The sequence below is a fragment of the Suricata suricatta genome, chromosome 11 (genome assembly GCF_006229205.1).
Source record: "Suricata suricatta isolate VVHF042 chromosome 11, meerkat_22Aug2017_6uvM2_HiC, whole genome shotgun sequence".
In the NCBI taxonomy this organism is placed as follows: Eukaryota; Metazoa; Chordata; class Mammalia; order Carnivora; family Herpestidae; genus Suricata; species Suricata suricatta.
Genome location: NC_043710.1, coordinates 51,951,072 through 51,966,883, shown reverse-complemented (window position 1 = coordinate 51,966,883; position 15,812 = coordinate 51,951,072). Strand labels below are relative to the sequence as shown.

At 38.7% G+C, this 15,812-nt stretch overlaps 1 protein-coding gene across 1 annotated transcript in view; it reads left to right on the top strand.

The window, feature by feature from the left end:
* LOC115272576 (olfactory receptor 51V1-like) overlaps nt 1-7,061 on the top strand; it is an 11,626-nt gene extending 4,565 nt beyond the window's left edge. Inside the window, exon 2 of the mRNA XM_029915610.1 lies at nt 6,031-7,061. Within this exon, the coding sequence (XP_029771470.1) occupies nt 6,031-7,061 (1,031 nt within the window). The remainder of the gene's footprint in view (nt 1-6,030) is intronic.
* Nucleotides 7,062-15,812: the final 8,751 nt, after the last annotated feature.

The window sequence follows — 15,812 nt, the reverse complement described above, 5'->3', positions numbered from 1 at the left end:
TTTCCATAAGTAAAAGGTGGTCTATTCTCACATAATGCAAAAACCCATTGTCAAAGGCCACAGCAAAAGCAGCACTGCATCTATGAATCTTGGATAGGGTGAGTAAGAGGGCATGTTAGTCACCCATGGCTTCACATAATCCTTAGAGGGAAGTCTACCCATATGCACTCCACCATCTTTATTTTCTCCAGTAACAACACCACATACTAGTAATAACATCCTAGTGAATGGCTTTGGTAACTCCCTTCCCTCAGATACTGTGGCTACAGTCCCACCCTTCCCCTCATCTGGCTAAGGCTCACTGGGTGGGTGAAGTTTTGCCCCTCCACGAGCTTCCATCCTGGGATATGGCCAGCATTACTCTCTGCACAAGGTACTGCAGCTAAGAGCCCCATCTCTGTGGCAGTAATAGGGCTAGCAGGCAAGGCATGTTATCTAGGGGTACTCTGGAAGCCCCTTCTGCCCTTGAGGGTTTGGGCTCCCACTGACTGTGAAGGAGTTTGAGCAGTCATTTGGGAATCCCCCAGTTTGCGTCTGGTCTACAGTATCTAGCTCTCCCATGCTCTGGAGACTCAGTCAATAGTTATCCAGGTCTCTGTTCCACTCTCAGCAAAGTAGTGCCCTCTCTCTTGGGGATGAAGCAGGAACAGTTAAAGGAACTAATTTCTTTCTCCTTACATCCTCTTCCTGTAGAGGAGGGTGGAACTGGAAATTAATGCCAGGATGTGAATTCAAAATTTCATTATTAATAATAATGTAAACATGATGACAGTAATAAAATTTACATGAGTAAATGTTAATTCTAGATGTAACTTTTTAAAATTTGTTTTTGAGAGAGAAAGAGAGAGTGAGAGAGAGCACAGGAGGGGCCAAGAGAGAAATAGTGAGAGAGAGAGAGAGAGAGACAGAGACAGAGACAGAGACAGAGAGAGAATCCAAGCAGGCTCTGTACTGTCATCAAGGAGCCTGATGTGGGGCTTGAACCAATGAACCATGAGATCATGATCTGAGCCGAAATCAAGAGTCAGATGCCTAACCAACCAAACCACCTTGGTCCCCTTCTAGGTGTAGCTATTAATTTCTATAACATCCACCAGTTTCCGAGGTCTCTTTCTGAAGACCTTACTAATGTAATATGACAATATATATTTTTTTATTGCTGGCCAAGCTGTTCTTCTCCACTGTGTGAGGAATAGAGAACAAGAGAAGTAATGAAAACGGTGATTGTTGGCGGTTACACTAAAGCCGTACAAATGCCTTGGAGAACAGCAGGAGTCTAGTAGTGTGCATTCTGGTACTCAGTTTCCTAGAAAGACCCTGCAAGTTTATCTTGAAAACATGGGGGCTGAATAAGATAGTCTTGGCCTATTCTGTAATCTTCAGGGAACAATTTAATGTGTAACACTTGCAGTGTTTATACTAAAAAAATTAACTGCTGGGGCTGGGTTGCTCAGTGGGTGGAGTGTCTGACTCTTGATTTCAGCTCAGGTCATGATCCCAGGGTTTGGGGATTGAGTCCCGCATTAGGCTTAGTGCTAAGTATGGAGCCTGCTTAATATTCTCCCGCTCTCTCTCCCTCTCCCTCTGTCTCTCTCCCTCTGTCCCTCTCTCCCACTTGTGCACACACTCTGTAGCTAAAATAAAAAATATTAAATACTTATTTTACTATGATTAAAGATAGATTTAGTTGCCATTCACACTGTTCTGCTTGGTTTTGTCTTTCATTCAGTGTTTGACATCTTATTATGTCTGGTTTTTATCTCAGTTGTCTTACATTGTCTTAAATATAGAAGAAGCATTAAAACAGATAAATTTCCTTGCTAGAGATTATTTGTGTCATAGTACAATCAAACAATAAGAATCCTAATGAAACTTCTTAAACACCCAAATGACCACAGTTAAACAGATGTACCTTGCAATATAATTTTTTATCATGGTTCCAAATTATGGATAATCCTTCTTTAATATTTTAATTATGATGGGAGTAATATTTATAAACATCTTGTATAATACAATAAGTAAGATATATACTAAGAATAAACAACTAGTATATAATAAAGAGAATATTCACAAAACGAATTCCTGTAAACTGGGATTTTAAGCCTGTTCTGGGTTTGTGGCTAACATATTGAGAGCCCCTGTGCACCCAGTTGTTTGGACCAGTGTTATAGAAGGTTCTTATCTCTTCAGCCATGCCAAGACTCTGAAGGGCATGGCCTCACTTACACTTCCCCAGTTCTAAAGCAAACCTGCTTTATGCATCCCAGAAGAGGGGAAAATTCAATGGGCTGCTTCTGCCCCCTGCTGGTGTCCAGATGGGACCATTAGAAGGTCTACTCAGAGAATGAGACCATTTAATTTATTGTCCAAAGCAGGTTGTATATGGGTCTCATTAAATAATCCTACACTTGGACTCTCCTGGCAAGTAGATGTTTTTTATTCAAAATACTGATAAAGGCTCTGACTTTCAGATCCAGCAATCTTCCTTTATGCCTTTAGGGTACCCTATCTAATCTGAAAAAAAAAAAAAAGCAGCAAGCAATCAAATAGAGGACTATTTCCAAAGAACAGAAAAAAAAAAAAAAAAAGACAGAGATGCCTGAACATGTAGGTAAGTTTGCATTGGAGGGTGTGAAAAAGACTTTTTGGAATGGTCTGTTTAATTTGATCACAGATATACTTTCCAAATCAACATTTCAGACAAAGCATACAGAGCCAGCCCCATAACCCTATCACTGCCCTCGACTCAAAATTCTCCAACACTGAATGAAGCAGCACCATTAACCTTTGTGGCTAGTCTGAAGAAGCCTGTGGCTTTTAATGCATGCCTATATTCACATGATATTTGACTCTTTTGTCACCAATCCCAGGCAAGCTTCCATATCTGGGTTGGGTTGCAAACGATTGGAATCAGATTTGGGTTCTGAGTGCTGTGTCCAGGGTCATCAGGAACGCCTGGGGCAGCATCTATTTTACATATCAAAAAAAACCATATAGGATGACACACATCTGGTAGCGTGTGGCCAGCAAGGGCCAGATAAGTACTTTAAGATATGAATGTTTAGATTTCACAATTTTTTTACAATCATTTGCATTTAACTTATTTTTCTTTTTTGATGTTGTTGCTTGTTTATTTTGAGAGAGGGAGTGCAAGCAGGGGAGGGACAGAGAGACAGGGAGAGAGAGAATCCCAAGCAGGCCATGCAGCTTGAACGCTAAACTGTGCATTCATGACCTGAGCTGAAATCAAGAATTGGATGTTTGTCTGACTGAGCCACCTAGGCACCGCTAACTTGTTTTTATACCTCTGTAATTGGGCAGCTCTTAATTCATAGATTAAATCAAATAATTCAATAATTATTTGCTAAATTCCCACTCTGCTAAACCTCATTTTGCATTTCAGTGAGCATAGACCAGATATAGCTCCTGGGCTTCTTGAACTTGCAATAGATCTAATGGAAGATCAGCATACGATAAATGGTATAAACATAAAGCATAGTATTGTGCTGGGAGTAACTTATTTGAGAGAACGTGGAAATGGTGGTGGGGTTACAAGAATCCCTCTGAGGAAGCCACAATGAATTTCACTGAAGAAGAAAAGTGATTGTTGGCTATGTCACCTGGAATGGGAGAATCCTGAATGATGAAAAGAGGTTTTGTGCAAATACTTGAAACATCATTCCAAGCAGAGAGAAGATCAATAACAAAGACTTTGAGGCAGTAATATTTTTAATTTGCTTTGAGGAATTAAAAATTCCTGGAAATCAGGGAGCGAAAACAACAGTGGCCTATGATGTAGACAGAGAGGTGTGTGGATCAGATCATTTAAAGTTTTCTGGCCATGAGAAATAAATTATTATTTTTTTATTTTAAGAGCAATAAAAATCCATTAGCGACATTTGTTTTGTTTTGTTTAGTTTTTTCTAGCAAAGGCTCATGTGATCTAGTAGAGGTTTGTAGAAAAGCAGGCTGGTTTCTCTGAGGAGAATACATCTTTAGGAGGCAAGTGTAAAAACAATAAATCTAGCTGGTAAACTGGCCAAGTACAATAGCCAAGGAACAGTTGAGGGTATTATTTACCAGTACAGTGACAGTGTGTACTGCATAGGTGAGAAGTGGAGAGATGCACGGCATGTTTTAAGGTGGAAACTATAGAAATAGATAAAGGATTTGATACCCAGGAGAGGGAAGGAAAGGGAAGAATTGAGAAAGATTCTTGAGAGTTTTCTTAAGCAATATAGGAATTGGTGAAGTCATTTTATGATATTAGGAGGAAATGGGGAAAAATGAATTTCTGAGGAAAACCAAACATTTTTTGTTATAATTTGAGTTTTGAGATTAAATATCCAGACAAAGATATCAAAGTAGGCAGCTGTATCCATGAGTATGAGCTCAAAGGAGAGGTGAGGACTTTGAGGTGCAAGTTTCAGGCTACAATAGTGAATAAAATTTAACATTATGCCCCCTCTCAGGGAACTTAGCAGAGACCTTAGTCAATTATGTAGGCTAATCATTATCAAATTGTAAATTCAATAAGTTATATAAAAGTAAATATTGTTACCAAAATAATAGTTAAGAAACTTCCTGAGAAGTAGTGCTTAAGTTGCAGAGGGGAGGGACAGGCTGGTTTTTAAAGTGGAGGGAGAGGTTGGGGAGAAGATGGGAAAGACCATTTCTGTGAAAAGAACGTCTTAGGTAGAAAGAACATCTGGGGGAAAAATCTCATGAAAGACGAGAAATGTGTTTTGAGAAATAAAAGAAGGTAAGTGCTTGAGGTTGAGGCTGACAGATTTCTCTTCAAGGGGCAAACACTCCAATCAACCAATGAAGGAAACAATTCAAAATAGCAGGCTAAGTTATCTAATGCACATAGGGGTTCAGGGCAAGAGATAACAATGGACAGGATTCTAGAAAAAGTCTCAACAGGGAAGCAGGGTGCATTCAGGAGGAGGTTTGCCTGAGGAGCTGTCTGGTGGGCTAGTATGACAAAGATGAGGAATAGATCACAAGACAAAACCAGAATCTGAAGCTAATTTTACATGTTGGAACAATGAAATCAAACACAAAGGCCAGTATGGACTTTTAAACACCTGCCTACATTATAAGAGCCTTAAACCTTTTATGATGACTCCCAGGAGCAGAACTCAATGTGAGGAAGAAGCAAGTCAGTTCTGTTGCAATGAGGCTTTTTAAAATTCTGGACTTAACTGTGTGACATTGGCTTTCTTTCTAATCTTTAGAAGGGTAGGTTCTAAGGAAGAGAAAAAAAACCCCACTCATTCCTTTAATAACTGCATATTAAATGAATACTTAACCTATTCATGGAATAAATGAATAAGTGGGTGGAGAACACTGGGCTAATGTCTGAGGCTGAGACTTTAACCTATATCTCCATATCACAAGAGCACAGGTAAGTTGAACATCTCAGGGGGTGAGAATTCTTGTGGGAAATCATTTGCCTAAGGGCCCTGGCATAAATATTAGTCTCTGTTTATCACCACCGGGGAAAAAATGTACTTGTTGGCTATGTTATCTGAAGTTGAATAAAACAGGAGCGTCTTTCCCTAAGTACTATTTGGAGGAAAAATACAATTGGATATAGCAGAAAATGGAAAACTATGGTTACACAGTGACTATTTAAACAGATTTTGGATACTAAAAAGCCAAATCTTATTCTTTAGTTTCAATGCTTAATGAATTAGCATTAGAAACTAATAATTACTTTAAGAACTTAGGCTCTCAATTTTATGGGTACACCATTTACCAGAACCCCTGGGAAAATATTTCATGTAACATATCCTTTCTGAAAATTAGCTTCCTATTCTAGTCTATTTGCTTTCACTTGTGGCTTCTGGGGACATCTGCGCACCTTGCCAGTGGATGAATAAGCCAGTGGATGAATAATGGCTCTTAAATGACATTAGGAGAACACTATTCTCTTCCAGGTAGTGGGTAATACATTGCTAAATAACAGAATTATTCACCTAATAGTTTGTACACTTAACTTTATGTCTACTTTCATTTACTTAGAAATTTCACCTAACTCATTTGAAATTGGAGGATTTCTTTTGAAAACGACTTTCTCTCTGCCTGGAAGCAGTATCTCCGTTCGAGAATTACCGCTTTTGGTAAGCCCTATCATGAATTCTTCCTCCTTTCTTCTCACTGGATTTTCTGGCCTGGAGAAGCAATATCCCTGGATCTCCATTCCCTTCTTGACCATTTACGCCATGGTGCTTTTGGGAAACTGCATGGTGCTGCATGTGATCCGGACAGAGCCCAGCCTGCACCAGCCCATGTTCTACTTCCTGGCCATGCTGGCCCTCACTGACCTGTGCATGGGGCTGTCCACAGTTCACACGGTGCTGGGGATCCTGTGGGGGTTCATTCGAGAAATCAGCCTGGATTCCTGCATTGCCCAGTCCTATTTTATCCATGGTCTTTCCTTCATGGAGTCCTCTGTCCTCCTTGCAATGGCCTTTGATAGGTATGTTGCTATTTGCAATCCACTGCGTTATTCCTCCATTCTGACTAATTCCAGGATTTTGAAAATTGGGCTCACCATAGTAGGTAGGAGTTTCTTTTTTATTACACCCCCCATCATCAATCTGAAATTTTTCCATTACTGCCATTCCCAGGTCCTCTCTCACTCATTCTGCCTGCACCAGGATCTTCTCCGCGTAGCTTGTTCAGACATCAGATTCAATAGCTACTATGCCCTGATGCTGGTTATTTTCACACTACTGTTGGATGCTATTCTGATCCTTTACTCATATTTCCTGATTCTTAGGTCAGTCCTGGTAATTGCTTCTCAGGAAGAGAGACATAAATCATTTCAGACTTGTGTCTCCCACATTTGTGCTGTCCTTGTGTTCTACATCCCTATCATTAGCCTGACAATGATGCACCGTTTTGGCAAGCATCTCTCCCCTGTGGTCCATGTACTTATGGGCAACATCTACATCCTTTTTCCACCTTTGATGAACCCCATCATCTACAGTGTCAAGACCCAGCAGATTCGTAGCAGAATGTTCAGACTCATTTCTCTGAAAATATATTGAAATGCTCAGGCCTTTAAAAACACAAAATGACAACAATTCAATACCAAAAAATGATTTTATTAGAATTAAAGATTTAGCCCAGAGTCTATGATTCTTGATTTTATTTTATTTTTTTTCCTATACAGCCCTGTTTTTTAGTAGTTTATTGTCAAATTGGTTTCCATACAACACCCAGGTGCTCTTCCCCACAAGTGCCCTCCTCCATCACCACCACCTCTTTTCCCCCCGCCCCCTTCCCCTTCAACCTTCAGTTCGTTTTCAGTATTCAATAGTCTCTCAAGTTTTGTGTCCCTCTCTCTCCTCAACTCTCTTTCCCTCTTCCTCTCTCTCTGGTCCTCCATTAGGTTTCTCCTGTTCTCCTATTAGACCTATGAGTACAAACATATGGTATCTGTCCTTCTCTGACTGACTTATTTCACTTAGCATGACACCCTTGAGGTCCATCCACTTTCATACAAATGGCCAGATTTCATTCTTTCTCATTGCCATGTAATACTCCATTGTATATGTATACCACATCTTCTTGATCCATTCATCAGGTGATGGACATTTAGGCTCTTTCCATGATTTGGCTATTGTTGACAGTGCTGCTATGAACATTGGGGTACATGTGCTCCTATGCATCAGCACTTCTGTATCCCTTGGGTAAATCCCTAGGAGTGCTATTGCTGGGTCATAAGGGAGTTATATGGATAGTTTTTTGAGGAACCTCCACACTGTTTTCCAGAGTGGCTGCACCAGTTTACATTCCCAACAACAGTGTAGGAGGGAACCCATCTCTCCACACCTTCGCCAGCATCTATAGTCTCTTGATTTGTTCATTTTAGCCACTCTAACTGGTGTGAGGTGGTATCTCAGTGTGGTTTTGATTATTTGTGTTTCCCTGATGATGAGTGATGTTGAGCATCGTTTCATGTGTCTGTAGGCAATCTGGATGTCCTCTTTGGAGAAGTGTCTGTTTATGTCTTCTGCCCATTTCTTCACTGGGTTCTTTGTGTTTTGGTTGTGGAGTTTGGTGAGTTCCTTATAGATTTTAGATACTAGCCCTTTATCTGATATGTCATTTGCAACTATTTTTTCCCATTCTGTCAGTTGCCTATTAGTTTTCTTGATTGTTTCCTTTGCAGTGCAGAAGCTTTTTATCTTGATATGATTCTTGATTTTAAAATAATTTTAAACATAAATGCAGAGAGTCACCTACAAATAAGTCCCATTTTAAGCCATGTTTTGGAAGTCAAATGTTCTTAGGACTGGAGACGGGAGACTCCATCTGAAACATTCCATACATTCTCTACCAACTGTTGATTGGTGTAAACAAGACATAGTATGTTCATGCCATAAGTATGATAATATTCAAGAAGGAATAAAACTAGTAATTGTGCCCCAAATGGATATTCAGGCACTTTCTTTGCATTGAAACCAAGCTAGATTCGAATCCTAGGTCTTCCAATTTTAAAGGTGGACACCCTGAAGCTTCTTTAATTCTGAGATTCAGTTAATTAATTTTTAAAACGGGGTAAGTGCCCAACTCACAGGGATGTTATGATAACTAGATGAGCCAGAATTTTACACTAGAATTTCCCTAAAATAATGGAGATGTGTTCTAATATAGAATAGTATAGACCAATATATAACAATAGCTTCTGGTGGTTATTGACCATTTGAGATGTAAATAATATAACCAGACAAGTATCTTTTGGATCTGGTTAATTAGAGTCAATTTATACTTAAATGTTAAAAGGACACTGTTTTGAGCAATGCAGTGGCTGCTTGATTGGACAGTGCAAGACATAAAATGGAATACGACTTTGGATTCATTTTTTACCATATCTTCTTTATTTAATTTTTTAAAGATTTAACATATTTTAAGTAATTTCTATACCTAATGTGCAGTTCAGTCTTACAACCCCAACATAAAGAGTTGCATGTTCTATTAACTGAGCCATCCAGATATCTGTCACATCTATTTTAAACTGGAATCCTCACTTGTTATATTTTATATGTAAACTTCATTGCCATCAGGCTGGGTGTGGATTTTGCTCCAAATCCTTTGCTTTTAAATCTAAAGAGGGGAATAATCTGAGCAGATGAAACTCTATGCCTATTATTCATTCTGATTTAAAAAAAATATATATATATATACACATATATATAAAAACATATATAGGTTCCCTATAAGTAATATAGTTCAATTTCAAAAGAAGGGAAGAAAGAAAGAAATAAGGTATCTGTGCGGAGATGAAGAGAAAATATTTGGTTTAATATTTTTATAATCTCTTAGGGACCTAAGGAGGAAAGTGTTAGCTAACAATCAACAGATTAATGCATCAGAGTAATCTTATACCAAGGAAGCAAGTATTTCTCAATATTTTTAGATATAAACCTAAACTGATGTATTTAAAATTTTTATTTCAAACTTGTGTCTATATATTTCCCTCCTTTTTAGTGCTCCATTCAATTAAGTAGTCAGTGTAGATAGCAAAAATACAGGCTTTAGTTTCCTTAAAAGTGGGGAAATAGACCATTCCCAGACAGAACAAAACACCTTGGAACGTGCTAATTTCACAAGATCCATATGGCCCAGTTTTAGCAGTTAGCTACTGAATCTGCAGAGGTCATGTGTCTCACAGGTCATCTTTGGGCACACATCACTCAGTGGCTAGTCAAGCTTCCCTTCAATGTCTTGTGATGTCTGCATCATCACCCCTGCTCAGCACTGACTCTGTTTGGGGTCAACAAAGGGCTCTGCAGCAGCAAGACACGTTCTGCCCCATCAGGCATGATGGGAGTACCGATGTGAATTTATATTGAGTTAACGGAATAGAGACATACGGCTCATACACTTAAGTCATTGGTTGGAGACTTATGTTTAATAGGGATGGTCCATTTGAGGACTCTGTATTCATCCAGAGACTCTGAGTAGTATCTTTACTTCAGATTAGGGCAATTTATAGGGAGATGAGCCAAAATAGTTGGAACCAGTGGCTGCGGCAATGGATGTGCAAATATCTGGTACACACTCAGAAATCACAGCTGGGTAACTGGACTATGATGATGAGACTTATGAAGAACTTCAGAATGTTTTAAAATCCACGAGAGTCAGAGGAAGGAAAATGAAGGAAGGAAGCTGATGAAAATACACTTCCTGATTACTGGGTTTTACACAGAAGGGAACCAGTTAGGAAAGTTTGCATTTGGATTGTCTGTTTTATATAGGCGTCTATCTTGGGGCACTAATATAAAGTAACTAAGCCCCTTCCTAGGGAAGAAAGGCAGTTTTAGAGCCATCAGCCAGGGTCTTCACATTGAGAATGGACAGACCTACCACAGGTATTAAAAGCACCATCCCATATTTTGCAGCCATTTTAGAAACAAGATAGAGATGTTCTTCCATAGCTTCTAGAAAGCCAGCTTTTGAGGAATAAGAAAACCTGTTGTCCAGGAATTAGGCAGTCTCTGGGGGGACGAGGGGGGCTGTTGTCTATGTGGTGGCTTGAAGAACCAGTGAGAAATTGCAACCTTGTAGGAGTTGACCAGACATCAGGATAAGCTTGCAAGGCTACTATCCAGCCTGGATGGGAAACACTATTGAAACAGTCACACTGAGTTTAGGGCAGCACGTTTTCTCTTATTATTCCTTTTGTTACAGGTAGACTGCCATGTCACTGTACACTGCTCCATTAAAATAAGTTACAATTACCAAGAGCTAAAGGTTGGTTGGGGTGAAGTGACCAAAACCGGATACAGGAAATCAAAGTCTAGGCACTGTTGATAATCATTTTGTTCTCACATCAAAAACCTAAGGTTCAGAATAAGAGATATTAGTGATTCTTGGAAGTGAGGGAACATGTTTTTAGTGAAAATAGTCCCCTGGTTATAAATCCTCAGGCCGATGCTCTCTGTACACTCTATCTCCCAATTTTCTTGAGTCTATCAACACATTATTGTTGAATAGTGTTAGAATATTTTCTACCTGAGATTGTGTCTCTGGTCCCTAGAATATTTGTGACTACTCACTACTTCACAAAGGGAGACTCTGCTATTGAAATGAATAGAGACCTCTAGATGAGGCAGTGAGAACAGGCCCATTTCCTAGCATGATTCTCTTAGATATTAAAAAAAAAAATGATACCAACACAGCTCAGAATTCTTTTGCAGCGGAAATTGGTGCCCTAAAGCTTTTCTGCTGAAGGTGTAGTTTCTGGTCCTGCCCACTCAGCAGCATCTGGAGGCTTGTAGGAAATGCAGAATCGATGTTAGTTTTGGGGGAGTGCTGGCAATGTTGTCTTTATTCGTCAGAGTGTTGGTTCTAGGCTTGTGTTAATTTTGTAGTAATGATCTAAACCATATCTTTATATACCCTTCTGTGTTTCATTTAATAATAAAATACAAATTTAAGGACTATGATTAAAGAATATGAAAGTGTCAATTTACATGCATTGTAATTGAATGTGTGTTTTTATTTGTGCTACTTTATCAAATTTGCTAAAACCATGGTGTCCTCATAGAGACATTGTGCAATGATAGCAAGTGAGTGTGTTAATAGATTTCATAAGTATGGAAAATTAAGATATTCCTAAAAGGCAAACCAGGATAGATAAATCTGAATTCTAGGCACCCACAGAAGGGGATACCAATGAGGAAAGAAAATGATCTGTGCAGAACAATCCTGGAAAACACAGACATTTCTTACATGATATTGTTCAGTAGTGGCCGTGAGAATGGTGGAAAAGGTGAATGTGTGTGTAAGGTTTCCTAATCAAAGTATCCAGAAAGTATCTTTTTTAATCCCAGCAAAATGATTGGTCTACATAGTGACAGAAGCAAATATGGTCCAGATAAAGGGACATTAGGTACAATAGGGGTCATATGAAAGAGAGGGATTATGTAAAATAACACCTTTAGAATGCTGAAGCCTATAGAAAACTCACCTGCATTCATCCTTTTAAAATGTCAGCAAGACTGACATTCCATAGTGAGGCGATTTTAGGATAATTCTCCATAAAAAACTGTCTCAAAAGAAAAGACTAACAGGTATTAACATTCGAGTATTTACTCACTGACTTGGGTAGCCTCCTTCCTCATCAGCCTACAAAGTAACTGATCAGGTTATAAATCCCACCATGTTCATAGAAATCTTTGCTAGATTCTTGACCCCTCACCATGATATGTGAGTGCACAGTCTGACATATGTCAGGGGTGAGATTAAATCCACCAATACAAAAACCACATACTCAAAATGAATTTTAAACAAGAAAATTAACTGGGGCGCCTGAGTGGCTCTGTCAGTTAAGCATCTGACTTCAGCTCAGGTCATGAATTCAGTTAGTGGTTTCAAGTCCCACATTGGGCTCTGTTCTGATAGCTCAGAGCCTGGAGCCTGCTTGCGATTCTGTGTCTCCCTCTATTTCTGTTCCTCCCCTGCTTGCACTCTGTCTCTCTCTTTCTTTCTTTCTCTCTCAACAAAAAATAAAGATTAAAAATTTTTTAAAATAAATAAAAAAAGAAAAAGAAAGAAAATTAACTGAGTGGAACAGAGCTTATTCAGAACAGAGAATAAAACTTAAAAAGAAAGAAGTCTCCAATTAATACTCTTTAAAATTAAAAAAAAAATTTTTTAATGTCTTATTTATTTTTGGTACAGAGATAGACAGAGCATGAGAGGGGGAGGGGCAGAGAAAGAAGGAGACACAGAACCAGAAGCAGGCTCCCGGCTCTGAGCTAGCTGTCAGCACAGAGCCTGACACGGGGCTCGAACCCAGGAACGTGAGATCTGACCTGAGCCGAAGCCGAAGGCTTAACTGACTGATCCACCCAGGAGACCCTCTTTAAAATTTTTTAAAACATTTATTTAGTTTTGAGAGAGACAGAAAGAGTGTGAGTGGGGGAGGGGCAGGTTCCAGGCTCTGAGCTGTCAGCACAGAGTCTGACACGGGGTTCGAACCCACGAGCCATGGGATCATGCTCTGAGCTGAAGTTGGGTGCTCAACTGACTGAGCCACCCAGGTGCCCCTTTAGTTAATACTCTTAATAAAATACTCCATCATATAAGATCCTTGGAATAAGAATGGAATACTAATGGGAAGCCTAAGTGGCTCAGTCGATAAAGTCTCCAACTTCGGCTCAGGTTATAATCTTCACGGTTCATAAATTTGAGCTCTGGGTTGGGCTCTGTGTTGACAGCTTAGAGCCTGGAGCATGCTTCAGATTCTGTGTCTTCCTCTCTCTCTGCTCCTTTCCTGCTTCTGCTCTGTCTCTGTCTCTCAAAAATAAATAAATCTTATTTTAAAAAAAAGAATAGACTATTACTATGACAAATAATTAGAGAACAAAAGATAATTTGTAAATTAAACAACAATATGAGAAATAAAAGAAAAAACAATAAAACTCTCAGAAGATGGATATAAGAAAGCGGAACAAAAGGACAAGTGTTAAATATGGAGGCTGGGATGAAAAAATATATAGAGTCAATCCAAGAAGACCAACGTATCACTAAATAGGAGTTCTAGAAAATAAGAGAAGATAATACTGTAGGTGGACTGTAGTGGACTAGGAAATTATTCGAAAATTATACAAGACTTTTCCCAGAACAAAAGGACACAAATCCAAATTGGGAGTATCCACCAAGCACCCAGAAAAAAGAATATAATTTTATAGTAAGTTAAGAAAATGAAAAGACAAGCCACAGACTGGCAGAAAATATTTGCAAAATACGTATTTGTCAAAGGACTTTATATCCAAAATAGACAAAGAAATCTTAAAACTCGACAACAAGAAAATAAGTCAATTAAAAAGTAGGTAAAAGATCTGAAAAGATATTTCCCCATAAAAGACATACAAATAGCAATAAGCATATTTTAAGATGCTCAATATCATTTGCCATTAAGGAATTGCAAAGTAAAACAATGAGATACTACTAAATACCTAGGAGAATGGGTAAAACCTCAAATACTGACAATACCAAATGGGTGAGGATAGAGTAATAGGGACTCTCATTCATTGTTGGTGAAAATAGAAAATAGTACAGCTATTCTGGAAGAGAGTTTTGCATTTTTCATGGAAATAAACATAGTCTTACCATGTGGTCGGCCTTGCACTTCTAGATATGGTACCCAATGGGATAAAAACTTGTCTACACGAAGACATGCACATTAATGTTTATAGCAGGTTTATTTTTATATGCCAAAATTTGGAAGCAACTAAGATGGAATGGATAAAGAAACTGTGACACCTCTTTAAAATGTAATGTTATTATTTGATCAAAAAAAAAAGAGAGTTATCAAGCTATGAAAAGACATGGAAGAAAGTTTAATGCATATTTCTAAATGAAAGAAGCCATTCTGAGAAGGTTACATATTTATATGACTTCAACTATATGACATTCTGGAAAAGGCAGAACTGCAGATATTAGAAAGAGCATAAAGATTAGTGTAGCCAGGAGTTTAGGAACAGAGAGGAAGACATGAATGGTTGGAACACAGAAAATTTTTAGAGGAGTGAAAGTTTTCTGTATGATACTGTAATGGTGGGTATATGACATTATGTACATGTATTCCCCGCTTTTTGAAAGTTCACCTTATGCCTCTTAGCTCTTCGGAAAAAACCCACATTAGTACCTGTTTTCACTACTTGAATAAAATCTGAAGAGTATTTTCACTTTTACAAAAATGTGAAAAGCAAAGCAAGCATTCAGAGTGTGTTTTGCCTTGGGCCATTATGCAAGGAGCAAGAGTAGCCAAGCCAAGCTCCTTCCTGGGGACCCACACTCAACATCACAGCATCAGACCCCCGAGTTTTAAACTGTGTTTCTGAGCATCTGTTCTTTATGCAAATTTTTTGTGCATCTGTTAGCAAGACATGTCTGAAGATGTCAGAAAACCATAATAGAGGTTATTTTGGGGATCTGGGAATGCTAAAATAATTTTCCATATGAATTAATGTAATTGCTTCTTTGTTTTATGCCATTTCAGCTCAGGAAAGATTTCATTGGAATGCTCTACTTTTGGATAGATTCGTACTATCAGAATCACAGAACTGTAACAGAGAAAGTGAATCTTAATGTAAACTGTGGGCTTTGGTTAATAATAATGCATCAATATTGGTTCAATTGTTTAAACAGCAGACACACAACCATTATATTTTAATATAAAATGTGAGTAAAGGGGACACACTAGTAGCTTCAAAAGGGAAATAAATAAGTAAGTAACCAAACAGCTGATATCTGAAGGATTGGGAAAAGGAATGGCATTGCTGGTTTCCACAGTAATAGAAGACAGCATAAAATCCCTGCGAAATGTTGAGGAGCTACTGGGATCCTGATGATGACAGTAGTCACTTGTATCTCAATGTGTCTACACATTCCTTTCTCTCCCTCAACCTGTAAAGAGCAGCAAGAAAAGCCAACATAACTGCCCATATTTTCATGTACAGGGAAATAAACAATCTCATACTTTCAGAGCTAGTTCTCAAAGCCACACCAGAAAAAGACTATCTGTGGCAAGAAGGTTGGGGAGCAATAACCTACTCTTAGTGAAAACACTGAAAATACCACAACCCCCAACACAAGTGCCAAAAAAGAGAGTTCACTCCATGATGTAAATAGTGACAGCAGGTCTGAGGCCTTTTGAGTCAGGCATTCCTCAAAGGGGGAATTAAAAGTAGTTGAAAGTGCATGGAAATAGTCCTGATAGCACTCTTGAGCAAGTGTTGATTTTATGGGAGGAAAAAGACAGAAATAGGCGTCAGTTAAAA